Source organism: Simochromis diagramma, unplaced genomic scaffold, assembly GCF_900408965.1.
Source record: "Simochromis diagramma unplaced genomic scaffold, fSimDia1.1 OVJJ01000131.1, whole genome shotgun sequence".
Lineage (NCBI taxonomy): Eukaryota > Metazoa > Chordata > Actinopteri > Cichliformes > Cichlidae > Simochromis > Simochromis diagramma.
Genome location: NW_024387200.1, coordinates 661,579 through 674,215, shown reverse-complemented (window position 1 = coordinate 674,215; position 12,637 = coordinate 661,579). Strand labels below are relative to the sequence as shown.

The 12,637-nt window shown below is 39.3% G+C and overlaps 1 protein-coding gene across 1 annotated transcript; it reads right to left on the bottom strand.

Annotated features, from left to right (window-relative positions):
* Nucleotides 1–1,338: 1,338 nt before the first annotated feature.
* Nucleotides 1,339–9,469, bottom strand: LOC120745418 (protein FAM163B). The gene is made up of 3 exons (XM_040050245.1): nucleotides 8,781–9,469; nucleotides 3,525–3,640; nucleotides 1,339–2,491 (listed from the first exon to the last, which is right to left on the bottom strand). The coding sequence occupies exons 2-3, from the start codon at nucleotides 3,615–3,617 to the stop codon at nucleotides 2,045–2,047; spliced, it is 540 nt and encodes a 179-aa protein (XP_039906179.1). The 5' UTR covers nucleotides 3,618–3,640; nucleotides 8,781–9,469; the 3' UTR covers nucleotides 1,339–2,044.
* Nucleotides 9,470–12,637: the final 3,168 nt, after the last annotated feature.

Genomic DNA, 12,637 nt, shown 5'->3' with positions numbered 1-12,637 from the left:
TATTAAATACTTAATATCTAAGTTGGAGAACAGCGTTTATCTACAGCATGATGTCTTAACAGGATATAAATGTTGTCCCTCATAATTCACAGTCACTGGATCACTGAATGCTCCAGAAAAGCCCTTTAAAATAATGTTAGTTTTCTCTGTTAATACTGAAACAGTCACATACTGACATATCACAGCCTGGCTCTCCAGCCTCTGATGTCGGAAGGCAAACACAAAAACCAACAACCCCGTGTTGACCCTGTGTGACAGCTGAGTCAACCAGAATCTGTATGAGAAATTATTTGAGCTTTTATGCATTTTTATGTATCCGTTTTCTTCTTCTTCTTTCAGCTGCTCCCTTTAGGAGTCACCACAGCAGCTCATCTGCCTCTATCATCACCATATCCCAGCATCCTCTTCTGTCACACCCACCCTCTGCATGTCCTCCTTCACTACATCCAGGAATTTTCTGTGGTCATCCTCTTCTCCTCCTCTGCACATTCTGTTTTTTTTTAATTCTGTCTCTTTATACAAGGTGTGATCAATCTAGCCAGTCTCCCATTCATAATCACCTCCTCAGGCACGTCCGAATAGCTGCGAGTTTTAGACCATGTCACGGAAATCTCATTTTGGGTATTTACAGTGTGACCTTAAACTTTGGCAGAGGTCAAACATCTTTTGTTTAAAACCGACCCAAATTTCACAAGAAGGCGATCAGCACTTGGTGATGACCAAGAAGCTGCTCAAAGGCAGAATTGCTCAGTTTATTAATCACGAGTTCATGAATTCAACGTGGGGAGTCTGAGGGAGACCAGTCAGAGGGTCTGTGGTGTGGTTTTATGTGCCGTGATGTGTCCGCTCAGAGTGCAGAGTGCATTGAAAACTCCACAGCAACGCGATCATTCACCAAATTTGCCTCACTGGCATTTTTACCACCAAAATAAAATGAACTCTTAAGATCAACGTTTTCGCACAGTGAAGGAGCTCCAGCATACACTGCATGAAAAACAATAGAAGCCAGGATGAAACCAGTCCACAGGTGCACAAGGAGATACACTTGAATATGAGCCCAAATTAAAACTGGGTAGACTTTTTGATTTTTATGAAACTGCGCTGAAAGTTCTGATTACAGCTTGTAAAAGCATGTCTTTTGTTTCTGATTTTCAGTGCTCAATCTCAACTCTGTGTGACGCATATGTTTTTGTTAAAAATTACATTTTTTTTGAACACATGGCCTCTTATGGCATGAATCTATTTAATCGCTGCGTGAAAACTTTTGGTCTCGTGCACTTGGTCTCAACACCCGATCACTCTTTCAAAGGAAGAGACCGTGTCTGTGCAGTTATGAGCTTTTACCTGAAGTTAAACTAAGTGTGTAAGAGTTGAAAAACAGCTTACATACAAATAAATACTCTCTGTTGAAAAAGATTATTTCCTCAGTCGTTGGATTTAACAGACCAATAGCTGGGGACTATTTTCAGTGACAGATTAATCTACATTTGGTGCTTCAGTGGTTTTTTGTGACAGCAGGACGGTGTGTGCGGGGCTAGGCCTATGTATGCTACAATGTTTGCATTCATGCTAATGAAAGAACAAGTCACCGAGGTCAACAGTGAGATATCTAACTATTTTAGGAACAACAGTGGGGCTCTGTGGGACAGAGAGAGCAGGCTTTGATACACTCACATAATACTTGCTGGTTTTGGTCTGACATTAGCTTTAATATCCACACAACCAGACTTATCTTACCTCCTCTGTTCGCACTGGTGTGGTGCATTTAAACAAATGAAATCTGTGTCGATTTTTGTCGATTCTTGTTTATGCTTTGACAGCAGATATGTTAAGTAGCTACTTACCTAGCTATTCAGCAAATAAAAGGAGCAGTTTTTGAAATTAGTCCATTCGTGTGTTTCGATGATGCATTTAGCGTTGCAGAATTTCCATCATCGCTGCCCTGACGTTTGGTCTAAAAGCCATTTAACAGTTTAACACTGACAGCAAAGTGCTGAAATAATTGAATGTGTATCGAATCGTTTAAATCAGCGGTGCTGCTTTCCTAAACGTCGGTGCTGACGCTGTGGGTGACTACTTCCTTCATGGTGACCTGGCGGATGAGGTTCAGCTTCTGGTAGAAGCTGGCCAAGTCCATGGGCAACTCCATGTCCTGCTGCTGCACAGTCCTGTAGCTGATCCTGCGACCGCCATTGCACAGCCTCTCTGGGTGCTGCAAGTAGAAGGGCAGTGAGCAGCGGGCACAGGAAGGGCAGAAGGCATGCGAGCGATAGCACCTGCGTGGCGGCGGAGGCGGAGGTGAGTAGCTGACGGGGCCGTTGGCTTCAGTGAGGAAAGTGGGAGGGTACATCTCGGGCTCGTCACTGTATTGCTCTGGTGTCGGAGGCGTAGGAGGAGCCGACAGAGCCAGGGGGCGAGACGGCGACATGGTGGCGAGCTCAGGTTCCTCCTCTTCCCCCTTCTCAGACTCCTCCCTCTTACAGCAGTAATACTGGACCAGGTGAGAGTCAAACATTTAAAAAGACAAACGGTTAACCAAAGGAGAAAATAACGAGCACTTTCAAAACAAATGTCTTGATGCATTCTCAATCATCCAGGTAAGTAAATCTCCAAAAATTGATTCTGTTCATCTGGAGAAAACGCTACGTCCAGATGAACAGAATCAACTTTTGGAGAGTTTCAAATCATATGTTTCAACCAATCGGATCCGTGTTAACTATAAGTATAAACCACAGTAAATATAGGGCATGGAAAAACAAGCTGGTTTGCGTAACTTTGAAAGATAGCGAGCGAGTGTAGTGAGCTAGTTGGCATGTCTTTGTCTGAATCTTAACATTTTCATGAAAGCAATGAACCGTCTATCTATGACCACCTACTGGTAACATGGAAGAAATCAGGTGTAAACAGAATCACAAAGATGAAGAACAAACTGCCAGCTGAGGAGCTTTCAAAGCTAGGAAGTAGCTAGCATATACTTGGCGTCTCTGTGAGAGCATGAAAGGCACTTGCAGACCATCACTTTCAAATGATATTTGGAAGGTGATTACAAAAAGTATCCATCACTCCTAAAACTACAGTTGCAACCTTACATGCTAACTGCTAGGACTCACTCAGGAAGAAAACATGTGGATGTGAGTTTCTGAAAGTCTCAAAAAAAGTCCCATCCGGTTTTAAAGGTTTTACAGTTGAGGATTATTTCAACATGAGTTATTTGTTATTAGTGTGCATGCTCTGTCTCGGCAGGTTGTGTTGCACTATTTGGATGTCAGCTGTAGATTTCTAAAAAAAAAGCAAGATTGTTACACAAATCCAGTCTGGCTAAAAGTAAACACAGAAATGTTCCACTTGTACTACTTTGATAATTAGGAAAACTGTCTGGGGCAGCAAATTACTCCCAGCTTTTTGCACTGCACACATCATGTGTGAACATTTGTCAAGTTTCTTGTTTTCATGAATACGGTGCTGAGGTGCATTTTGCATTCTGTTAAACTTTAGATGTGTAATGAACAGTGAGACAATCATACCTGCAACCTACATAAACACAGCACAGCGACGATCGTCAGTAAGATGACTGTAGCCAAAATTCCTCCTGCGATGACCACTGTCCCGGCTGACATCCGAAATCCTCTCCATCAACACCCTGCAATCAAAGCAATGAGTCAGAGTTTATTTTTTGGTTCGAGTAGTTTAAAGGACTTCACACATGACTGAGAAACCAGTAATTATTCATCCGGACAGCCATTTTTGGCAGTTTATCTGGGTTTGGGGTGCAAACCCAGATCAGTGATTGAACCTGGTTAAATGGTCAAACACGGAAGCAACGTATGTATGATTGGTTTAAAGGAAACTCAATCAAAATCCAGATTGAGAGAAGGTCTTAAGTTTAAAATTATTTTAAACTTTTCTCAGAAGAGAAGGGAAAAGGGAGAAGGAGACCACCGAGGGAATATTAGCAGGGTTTTCCTGACTCACACTGGGATTTGGCTGGTGACTGACCTGCGTAAGGACAATTAGTCAGCATAAGAGTAATGAGTCTGCAATGAGTCTGTGTTATGTTATTTGATAGAAATCTGTGGATTTTTTCAATTCTCTGTAAACAGGAATGTTTGTTATGGTTGAGTAACTGAAACCCTCATTAAAATAACTCATTTAAAAACCTAAACTTATTACAACGCTGGCAGTTTCCCTTTGGCTTTGCCCAAAAGCTCTTTTGGGAGAAAGTGAGGGTTTCTATGCAGGAAACGCTTATTAGAGAAGAGATTGGGTTGGAAATGGAGCAAGAGAAGGAAGAAGAGAGAGAGGGACAGGTCAGCCAGGAGGTGCAAAAGAACAGATGGAAAGAAGATAATGAGAGGAGGGGAAAGAAGCAGGGTGAAGGATACACAAAGATGAAGAAGGTCAGAGAAAAAGAAGGTAATGAGGAAAATCATGTTATGGGGTGAGAATAGTGACGGGGAAGGAAAATTAAAAGAGATGATGATGATATATAAGGAGAAAAGGGATGTAGATGGTGGGTGGGGAGGCTGTAGGAAAGATAATGATGTTGCTGTTACATTTTTACAACTATACTTTATGGCTCTGCCGTGAAGCTCTAAAATGTTTGAACTCTTGCCAGCAGCCATTACAGAAAATACTGCTTATTGATTCTAATACTTCATTTTTGTCAGTAATCTAATTGGTCAGAAAATGTAGTCACAGTAAGCCAAGTGCAAAGCCGGCCAACAATCGAGAGGTCCAAGGAAGAAAATGCATTTCCCACTTGATCCAGACTTTAAGGAGAGCTCAGTTTAACATGACAAACCATAATCAAGCATCCTCGAGACATTTTAATCTGGATTTTCCACTGAAACAGCTCTTCTCAGAGTTTTCACATTGGCATTGAAATCACGTAAGAAATATTGTCAAGTTGAGTTCCACTGTGTCACACTCTGAAGTGGACATTTAGTCATACCTTTCATCGTGTCTGGATTATTAAAGAACAATAATCAGGAGGTGTACAAATGTATAGGTTTCTAATAGAAATTGTATAATTTCTTTGTGTTCAGGTCAACTGGGCTTCTCAGACACGTTGTGAAGGTTAAAAAAATCTAAACAAGCCTCACTTGTCAGTATTTTACAGGCTAACTGTCCATTAAACATTTGGCGCCTGTTACTTGAAGGCATTCAGCTAAATGCACTTAAAACAACCTGAGAATTAAACAATAAAGCAGCCATTGGCGCACAAACATGCACTAAACTGTTTTCAGATTAGAAATTGGAAAAAGGTTACACCTAATCTAGTTTGTCTCCTTCAAACTATATAAGAGAAAAACAGAAACATTACATCATTACATTGTATCATTTGCTTTTCATTCATATTTAATACATGTATGGTCCCAAAGCAGAATTACATGTGTATTAGTGAACTGAAAGAAAAATTAAAACACTATTGAGTCACTAGCAAATGTTCGTCAACCATTTAATGCGTCAACAGAAGGAAATCTGACAAGTTCCCCTTGCAGGCAACTGAATGACTGCAGTCAGTCAGTCCAATGTTGCATCGTGACTTTGAGTTTTCTTGATGATTTACAAAATAAATCATGACAGACACTAAAATGCCAGCAGGCAGATGCAGACAGTAACATGAAAGGAGATGTAACATAAAGCTAAAATCTTAATACAATACAAATTCTCTGAAACTGTCCAAAGCTTCATCAGGGAGAAAAAACTTCCTCATTGGTGGATCCAGAATATGAGTTTTTAATCATCGTCCGTTGCTCAGCAGTTTGAGTTTGTTTTTTGCAGCAAGTACTTTGAGTACTCAACAAAGTGGAAATTATGCTAGTCTAGTACTGGAATGTTTACCATAAGTGTTAGGCGACAGATTAATAAAGTGCTAGACTTTAACACATCAAAACTGGTGAACATGCTGTTTGTGCCTCACAAAAAGCCTTATAATTGTCAGGCAATTGGATTAAAAGTACAATTATTTTTTTTACCACAGGTAAAAGCTAGCATACAGCTTGCATACGCAGGAGTCTCGAACTCCAGTCCTCAGGGGCCAGTGTCCTGAGACTGTTGCAACACACCTGAATACAATTAGTAGGTCATTAGCAAGACTCTAGAACTTGACTGCATGCAGAAGTGCCAACCCCTAACCCTGCTCAAGTAAATTTCAGTAAATGTAAGTGTTTGGAAAAATGTACTTCTAAAAGTACTTTTAGTGCACCATGTTTGTCATTTTCTTTGGGTGTCTACAGGGATTGTGCCATATTTAAAGCCAACCTGATGCAGGTTTTCGAAGAACCACAGGTTTTCACTTCATCATCAGAGAGTGGCGGTAATCCACCTAGAAGCTACCAGATGTCATAAATGTTCTGTGGATCTGTAAGATTGCATGATACAGGACAAACAGGAGAAACATACAAATACAAAGGTACTTTCTAGAATTACAAATAAATAAATGCAAGGTTGAGTCCAAACTTTGGTTTAGAAAACTAGGATGTGACAAGTCTGCTTTATGGATCTTTTTAGAGCACTTTTTGGTATGAAAATAATTTAAGGAGCTAAAAGTTGAGCAGTTCCCAGTAAATAATAAATATTATTATATACTGAATATATAATAATATAATATTCATTATGTTTGACCTACTTACATGGTAAATGGCCTGTATTTGTATAGCGCTTTTCTAGTCCCTAAGGACCCCAAAGCGCTTTACACAACCTGTCATCCACCCATTCACACACACATTCACTACATGCACGTTTCTTCTGATAAAGGCCTGTCACAGCCATTTAAACCAAAATTAAAAACCCTATGGATCATAATTTATAGCAACCAAACACTAATGCATGAATTAAACTCTCTCTGTTACTTGCACATCACAGAAAAGCACTACCACAGGTCTACTTGACCACACTTTCATGCTACACGCATTTTGTCACCGTAATCCATCTGAACTCTCAGCATCATTTTCATATGATCTCTAATCTGTAAAGGCTCCAGGCTGAAGATGACAGCATGTCAGCGTGCTGTGATACAATCAAAGTCGGACACATTTGAACTTGAAGCCACTCAGAAATTTTATACAACACACTCTGAGCTGATGAGCTCCCTCATCAGCAGGCTGAGGATCAACTCATCACTGGCTATTGCGTTGGGTTTCCATAGTGACGGTACCCTGTCACCCCCGAGGGCTGGAGAGTCATTTACACCCACACAGCCAGTCAGCATTATACACAAATGACCAAACACAACACACACTCGCACACACACACTCAAAGGTCAACAGCCATCAGTCCACCCTTCAGTGCTTGCTGAGCGCTTCACTCCAACTAAGCACAACATATCTTCTTCATTAGACTTAAAAATGAAAATAAATCTGATATGTTAACCCAGCTTTCATAAATATTTATAACCAGGAAATGGGCTGCAGAAGTGAAATTTTCTTAAAACCAGAAAAATATAAATATTTCAACCTATTTTTGTGCACATGTTCTAGAAAAGCACAATAACATCCTAAAACCTTTTTCCTGCACTTCTTAATTTTAGAAAATTCTTTACACGAGTTTATTTGTAATGGAAAGGCTGATGTTTTATCACCAAACTGATGTAATTGCATTTCTCTTCATTGGTGATGGAGGTTCACATTGTGAAGCAGGTAAAGGAAAAACAGAAAGTTTCACTCGTATGTCAAAACAGATTCTTTTAGATGTTTCTTACTGTCGACAGAACCAATTAAAAAACAAAAAGCAAAAGTTAAATTTACAATAATAACAATTATTGTCAGTTTATCCAACATCTGTGGCTTCTTCGACAGAGCCGTAATTTGTTGAGTAACTGGCTTTTGTTAAAGAGGGCAGGAAGGTGGAAAAGGTGCTGAAAAATGCACTAATGCATTTTTCAGCACCTATTTATGTTATAAAGAGACCGTTCTATTAAACCTGGTTTTCTCCTTCAACCCTTTCAGTTAGTTTCCACTCAAATTCTTTCACAGTGTGTGATTCAAATGCACAAACATCATATAGAGTCTGAGCCAGAAAATTATGAAAATATACCCAGTTCTTGATTTTTTTTAACCATTTGATTAGATTACATTCAGACGATTAAAACTTTTGTTAAACAACCAAGGAAATGTTTAGAGCTTCTTATTTGAAAAAAAGAAGTAAATTTGTAGTTAAATGTATGATTTCAACTAGGAAAACAGAGGCAAAACGAATGAATCTGATTTCTCATCTTTTCATACAAAAGAACTGAGTAGGATCATGAATCTAACATGTTTTTATAAAACATAAGTAATGACTGACTTTCTGTTCCTACAATGTGGAGATAATCCAGTAAATACAGTGAAGTTAATGATCCAATTATTACCCAGCATTAGAATAATTATTGTAGGGTCTACCTTACCATATAGAGCGCCTTTATGGGAATGCTGTTGTGATTTGGTGCTCTATAAATAATACTGAATTGAACTGAATTGAATTGAATTATTTTGCGCACAAGCTGCGGTTCAACACACATCAGGTTCTCTTCATTAAACACTCTTTCATTCCGTCCGTTCATCATCTGAGCTGCGTTTGCAGATTCTTATGTTCTAAATAAAAATACAAAGTTATCCACAAATTTGGAGGAAAAAAAAAATAACTAAGACCCTACAATTGATTTAAAATGACTTTTTCATGCCCCCACAGTGGGAAGCGTTTTTTGGAGACCTGATAAGAGGAAGAAACTGCGTGGCTAGATGGTGTTTGATTTATTAACGCGCGTAACAGGCGATGTGTGCATTAAGTGGTAATCTTACCCATCACATTAGTATTTGGATGGTCTCATGGCGTTAACCACGGCACCTCCGCTTCAGAATGTCCCGTTTTGTGACCAGAGGTGACGGGAAAGCAAAGTCGCGTTTAAGCTGGATGTTACCCAATCTGTAAATCTGTGAGTTTATCTTTATTCACATCCGCGCGCTGGTGTGAGCCATGACAACCATTAGTAGAAATCTGTGTTTCAGTTAGAGAAAGACGAATCTTCAAATATTTTCTGTAATTTCACAGCCTGTGTTTCACTCCAGGTTTGAGATGCATATGCGTAAAAACGCAATTCTGAAAAACAATACAGCTCTTTTTCATCGAGGAGCTGTCTTCTCACACTTTCTTCTTTTACTTTTTCATGACTGGCTGTGTTGCAAGTTGGAGGTACAAAAGCGCTCATGAACTCAAAAATCCCGAAATCTGATTGGAAATATTCCCAGTGCGAGTTTCAGGTCCCCAGATTTTCTCTTGGCTTTGGTCCCAACAAAATCTTCAAAAAGCGGCTGATCCCAAGGACGAGAGAGGAGGAGAAAGGGTCGGGTCCGCTTCTAAGTAACTGCAGGTGTATGCTGTGCACACTGGATCCGGTCTCATCCTGTCTGTGTAGCAGCACATATTTCCGATGCTGACCCGAGAGAGGACGCGACGTGCGTCACAGCAGCGCGCTGCAGAAACAGGTAAAATCCAGGTAGATTCAGGGGGGAAATAGAAAGAATTGTAATAATCTGCTTTCCCTCTTCTTAGAATACGTTGAACATTTTCCAGTATATGAAAATATTCGACACTAAATTACCTTTGTAAAAAAAATTTGTTCTAAACTCACTAATTTTCGTAACATATATAAAACTGTGTGAAATACACAAATATATATACATACAATTATATATAATTATAGGATACTGAGAATATTTTTTCAGTTTTAAAGCCAGCAGCTTAAAGCTTAAAAGTCACCAGTAATCTTAAATTAAAACACACGAACATATCTGAACTGTGAAGGTGTTTTACCCTAAATTATGTTAATATTTTGTGTTAGTTAACAGCATAGACTCTCCGTTTTATCACCCACTGGTCTCTTGACTTTTCTGGACTTGGTTTTCATATTTAAGGTGGAAAGCTAATTAATTAGCTAACACAAGCTTTGCTAGCAGGCTGCATCTGCGCAACTGAAGCTGAGGTGAAGTCTAACAGATGTTTACAGCTGCCTTAGTCAGATTCCATCTGTCACTTAAAGCAATCAGGCCCCTACTAAAGCTAAACTTTAGCTCTTAATACAAATTTCTCTGTTAAATGTAGAAAAAAGTGTACAGTTGTTAATAAGGGATAACTTGGCTATGAGACAACTAAAAACAAAAAGAAGAGTGTCAGTTTTGTTTCTTATGGCAACAAAGAGTACTGATTTTGATCCAAACATCATCCATTGTCTGATGAAATAACTGCAGTTTTTATGCCTAGACTGTAACAAAAAATCTTTAACAGCTTAAATTGAATAAATTTATGTCTGTATCAAATCTAATTCCCTTAGTTTGCTCTTCATATTCGCTCTTCAAGGGACAAAAAACCTACATTAGAGCTGAACTTGTTCATCTTATGTGATCTTGTGTCCAAGGAATATTTATGGAGCTACAATTTCACAAAAACTGACAGATGTTTAGTTTATGTTGCAGAAAAAGTTTGTTTTCTAATCTGAAAGTGATTTTAATGTCCATAAAACTTTCACACCTTTTTTGTGTTTAAACAGGCAACATAATTATAAAATGTGACTTACCATAGAGAGAAATTTAAATTTGTTGACTGAAGAGTTTTTTGTTTTTATTTTTAAAATGACCCAACAGGATTAAAATTCCTCCAAAATAGATATAGATAAACAATCCCATACTTTCTGACTTTTCTAAAGATATATCAAAAAGATATTTGTATTCAGTCAGCAAGGAAGCAACAAAGCTCAGATTTGGAATATGTCTTTGTTCCAAATAAATATAAGTTTTTGTTTCTTCTGGGTTACTCTTTGTTCGCAGTCTGCCACAGTCTCTTTTTTCCCATCCTACACTTGGAGCGGCACCAAGAAGAGACGAGTTTAAGGGCTTTATAGAGAGAAAAGATTTTATTGCGTGAATTATTTAGAGGATAAAGCAGGCTGAGATTCCACTGTATTGTACAGACACGAGTGTGTAATATTAATGGAGTTGAGATGTTAGAGGTTATTTTTCGTCTTTTCTCCTGCTCCTGCGGTCTTGCAGTGCTTCTTTCTTTCAGCATGCAGCCGCTCCCCGAGGAAGCCTCTGCTCCGAGCAGCAAAAAGTGAAGATTTTCGGGTCAAAGCTGGAACAGTGACAGCACAGTGACAAACTGTGTCTTTTATTAGGCTGTTTCAGGCCAGAGAGCAGATGTTGAGTTTAAAGTTGTAAATTGCTTATAGACTTTGATACACCAAAATAGGCTCGGATCATGCTCGTATGCTTCTTAAAATCATGCTTCTAACTCATTAGTGGGGGGTGTTGTTTGTTTTTTTAAGGAATATTGCAAAACATTGTTATTATTTTTTGTCATAGAGCTAACATTTCAGTGTATAAACGAATTCAAGGCCTCATTTAGTGTTCTTGCCTCGCTGCTGAGAGATAACAGTCTAGTTTTACTTACATGTTCCACGTTAGACAGACGGGGTGATGTTGGCATAAGGTGCAGGTTTGTGCCCCACTGATACATTTATGTTTTGGAATTTGCAGATTTTGTTAATTTAGTTTTTACTGTCTATGACATTTGGTTTAATTAGGTTTAAGCACTAAAACCTATTCAGGAAAAGATTTTAGTGCTTAAACCACACTTCTTACTAACAGTAACACTGCTTGCTACACATCAGTTGGCAGTGACAGATCTCTCTAACTAATGACCCAGTGTGTAAATGGACCTCACCAGAGGCACTAAGGTACTAATACGACACAGATGGAGAGTCCACATATTTGTTTCTCACAGCTGGAGCCCTCAGTTGTATCTCACTGAGTTGACTTAATTGTCAAGCGCTGACATAAAAAAGGCAGCTTCAGATTTTGTTATGTTAACCACAAAACTGATAAGAAAAATATTTTACAGTCTACAGCTGAGCAAACTCAGATTCATTGTGTAGAGAGTGGACGGGGCATTGCTGACTTCAACTGAGGATATAGTCGGGTGGTGGAAAGAACACTGAGGATCTCCTGACTCCCACTGACACTGCAGTAGAGTCCGGTGATGAGGGGGATGACACACCCACCACTGGAGGTCAGGTTATTCATAAAGCTCAACTCCACAGCAGATGAGATTCACCTTAAATTTGATGTTTCTACAGGAACATTACAGGATGAGGAAAAAGATTTTTGATGAAGTTCCAAAATCGTATCTACTTACAACATAAGGAAACTTTAAAGTGGTCCGAATTTGCTGTCTAACAGACTGTTTGTTAGTGCCACTGGGGTCACAGCTGAGTTAGTTGCTTCCATTTTGACTACATCAAACTGTGAACATGACGCTATTTAAACCTCAGTGAAAGGACGGACACATGACTCCACACTCAAACGCTGCCTCTCTCCATCCTCCTCCTCTCACTGGCCGTTTAATGGCATCGCTCAATAAGACAAACAGGCTTTCGGTGTAAGTCGTCCACTTTGATGTGGAGATCCACATTGATCTCCACTTCGGGGCGACGGATCAGCTTACAGCAGGTGCACCTGCCAAGGTCAGGTAACAGACACTGAAGCACTGACGAGGCGAAGTCCAGTACAGATGAGGAATTCAGTGGGTCACACAGTAACGTCAGAATAACCAGCAACTGAAAATCTGTTTCCATTATCAAAATTAAAGGTGTGGATTTCTCAGC

What these genes read in the sequence shown, in the direction of transcription:
- LOC120745418 (XM_040050245.1), bottom strand. Translation starts at nt 3,617, where the DNA reads ATGTCAGCCGGGACAGTGGTCATCGCAGGAGGAATTTTGGCTACAGTC. An exon ending in TGTGTTTATGTAGGTTGCAG is followed by an intron (nt 2,492 to 3,524) that starts GTATGATTGTCT and finishes CACCTGGTCCAG; the next exon opens with TATTACTGCTGTAAGAGGGA.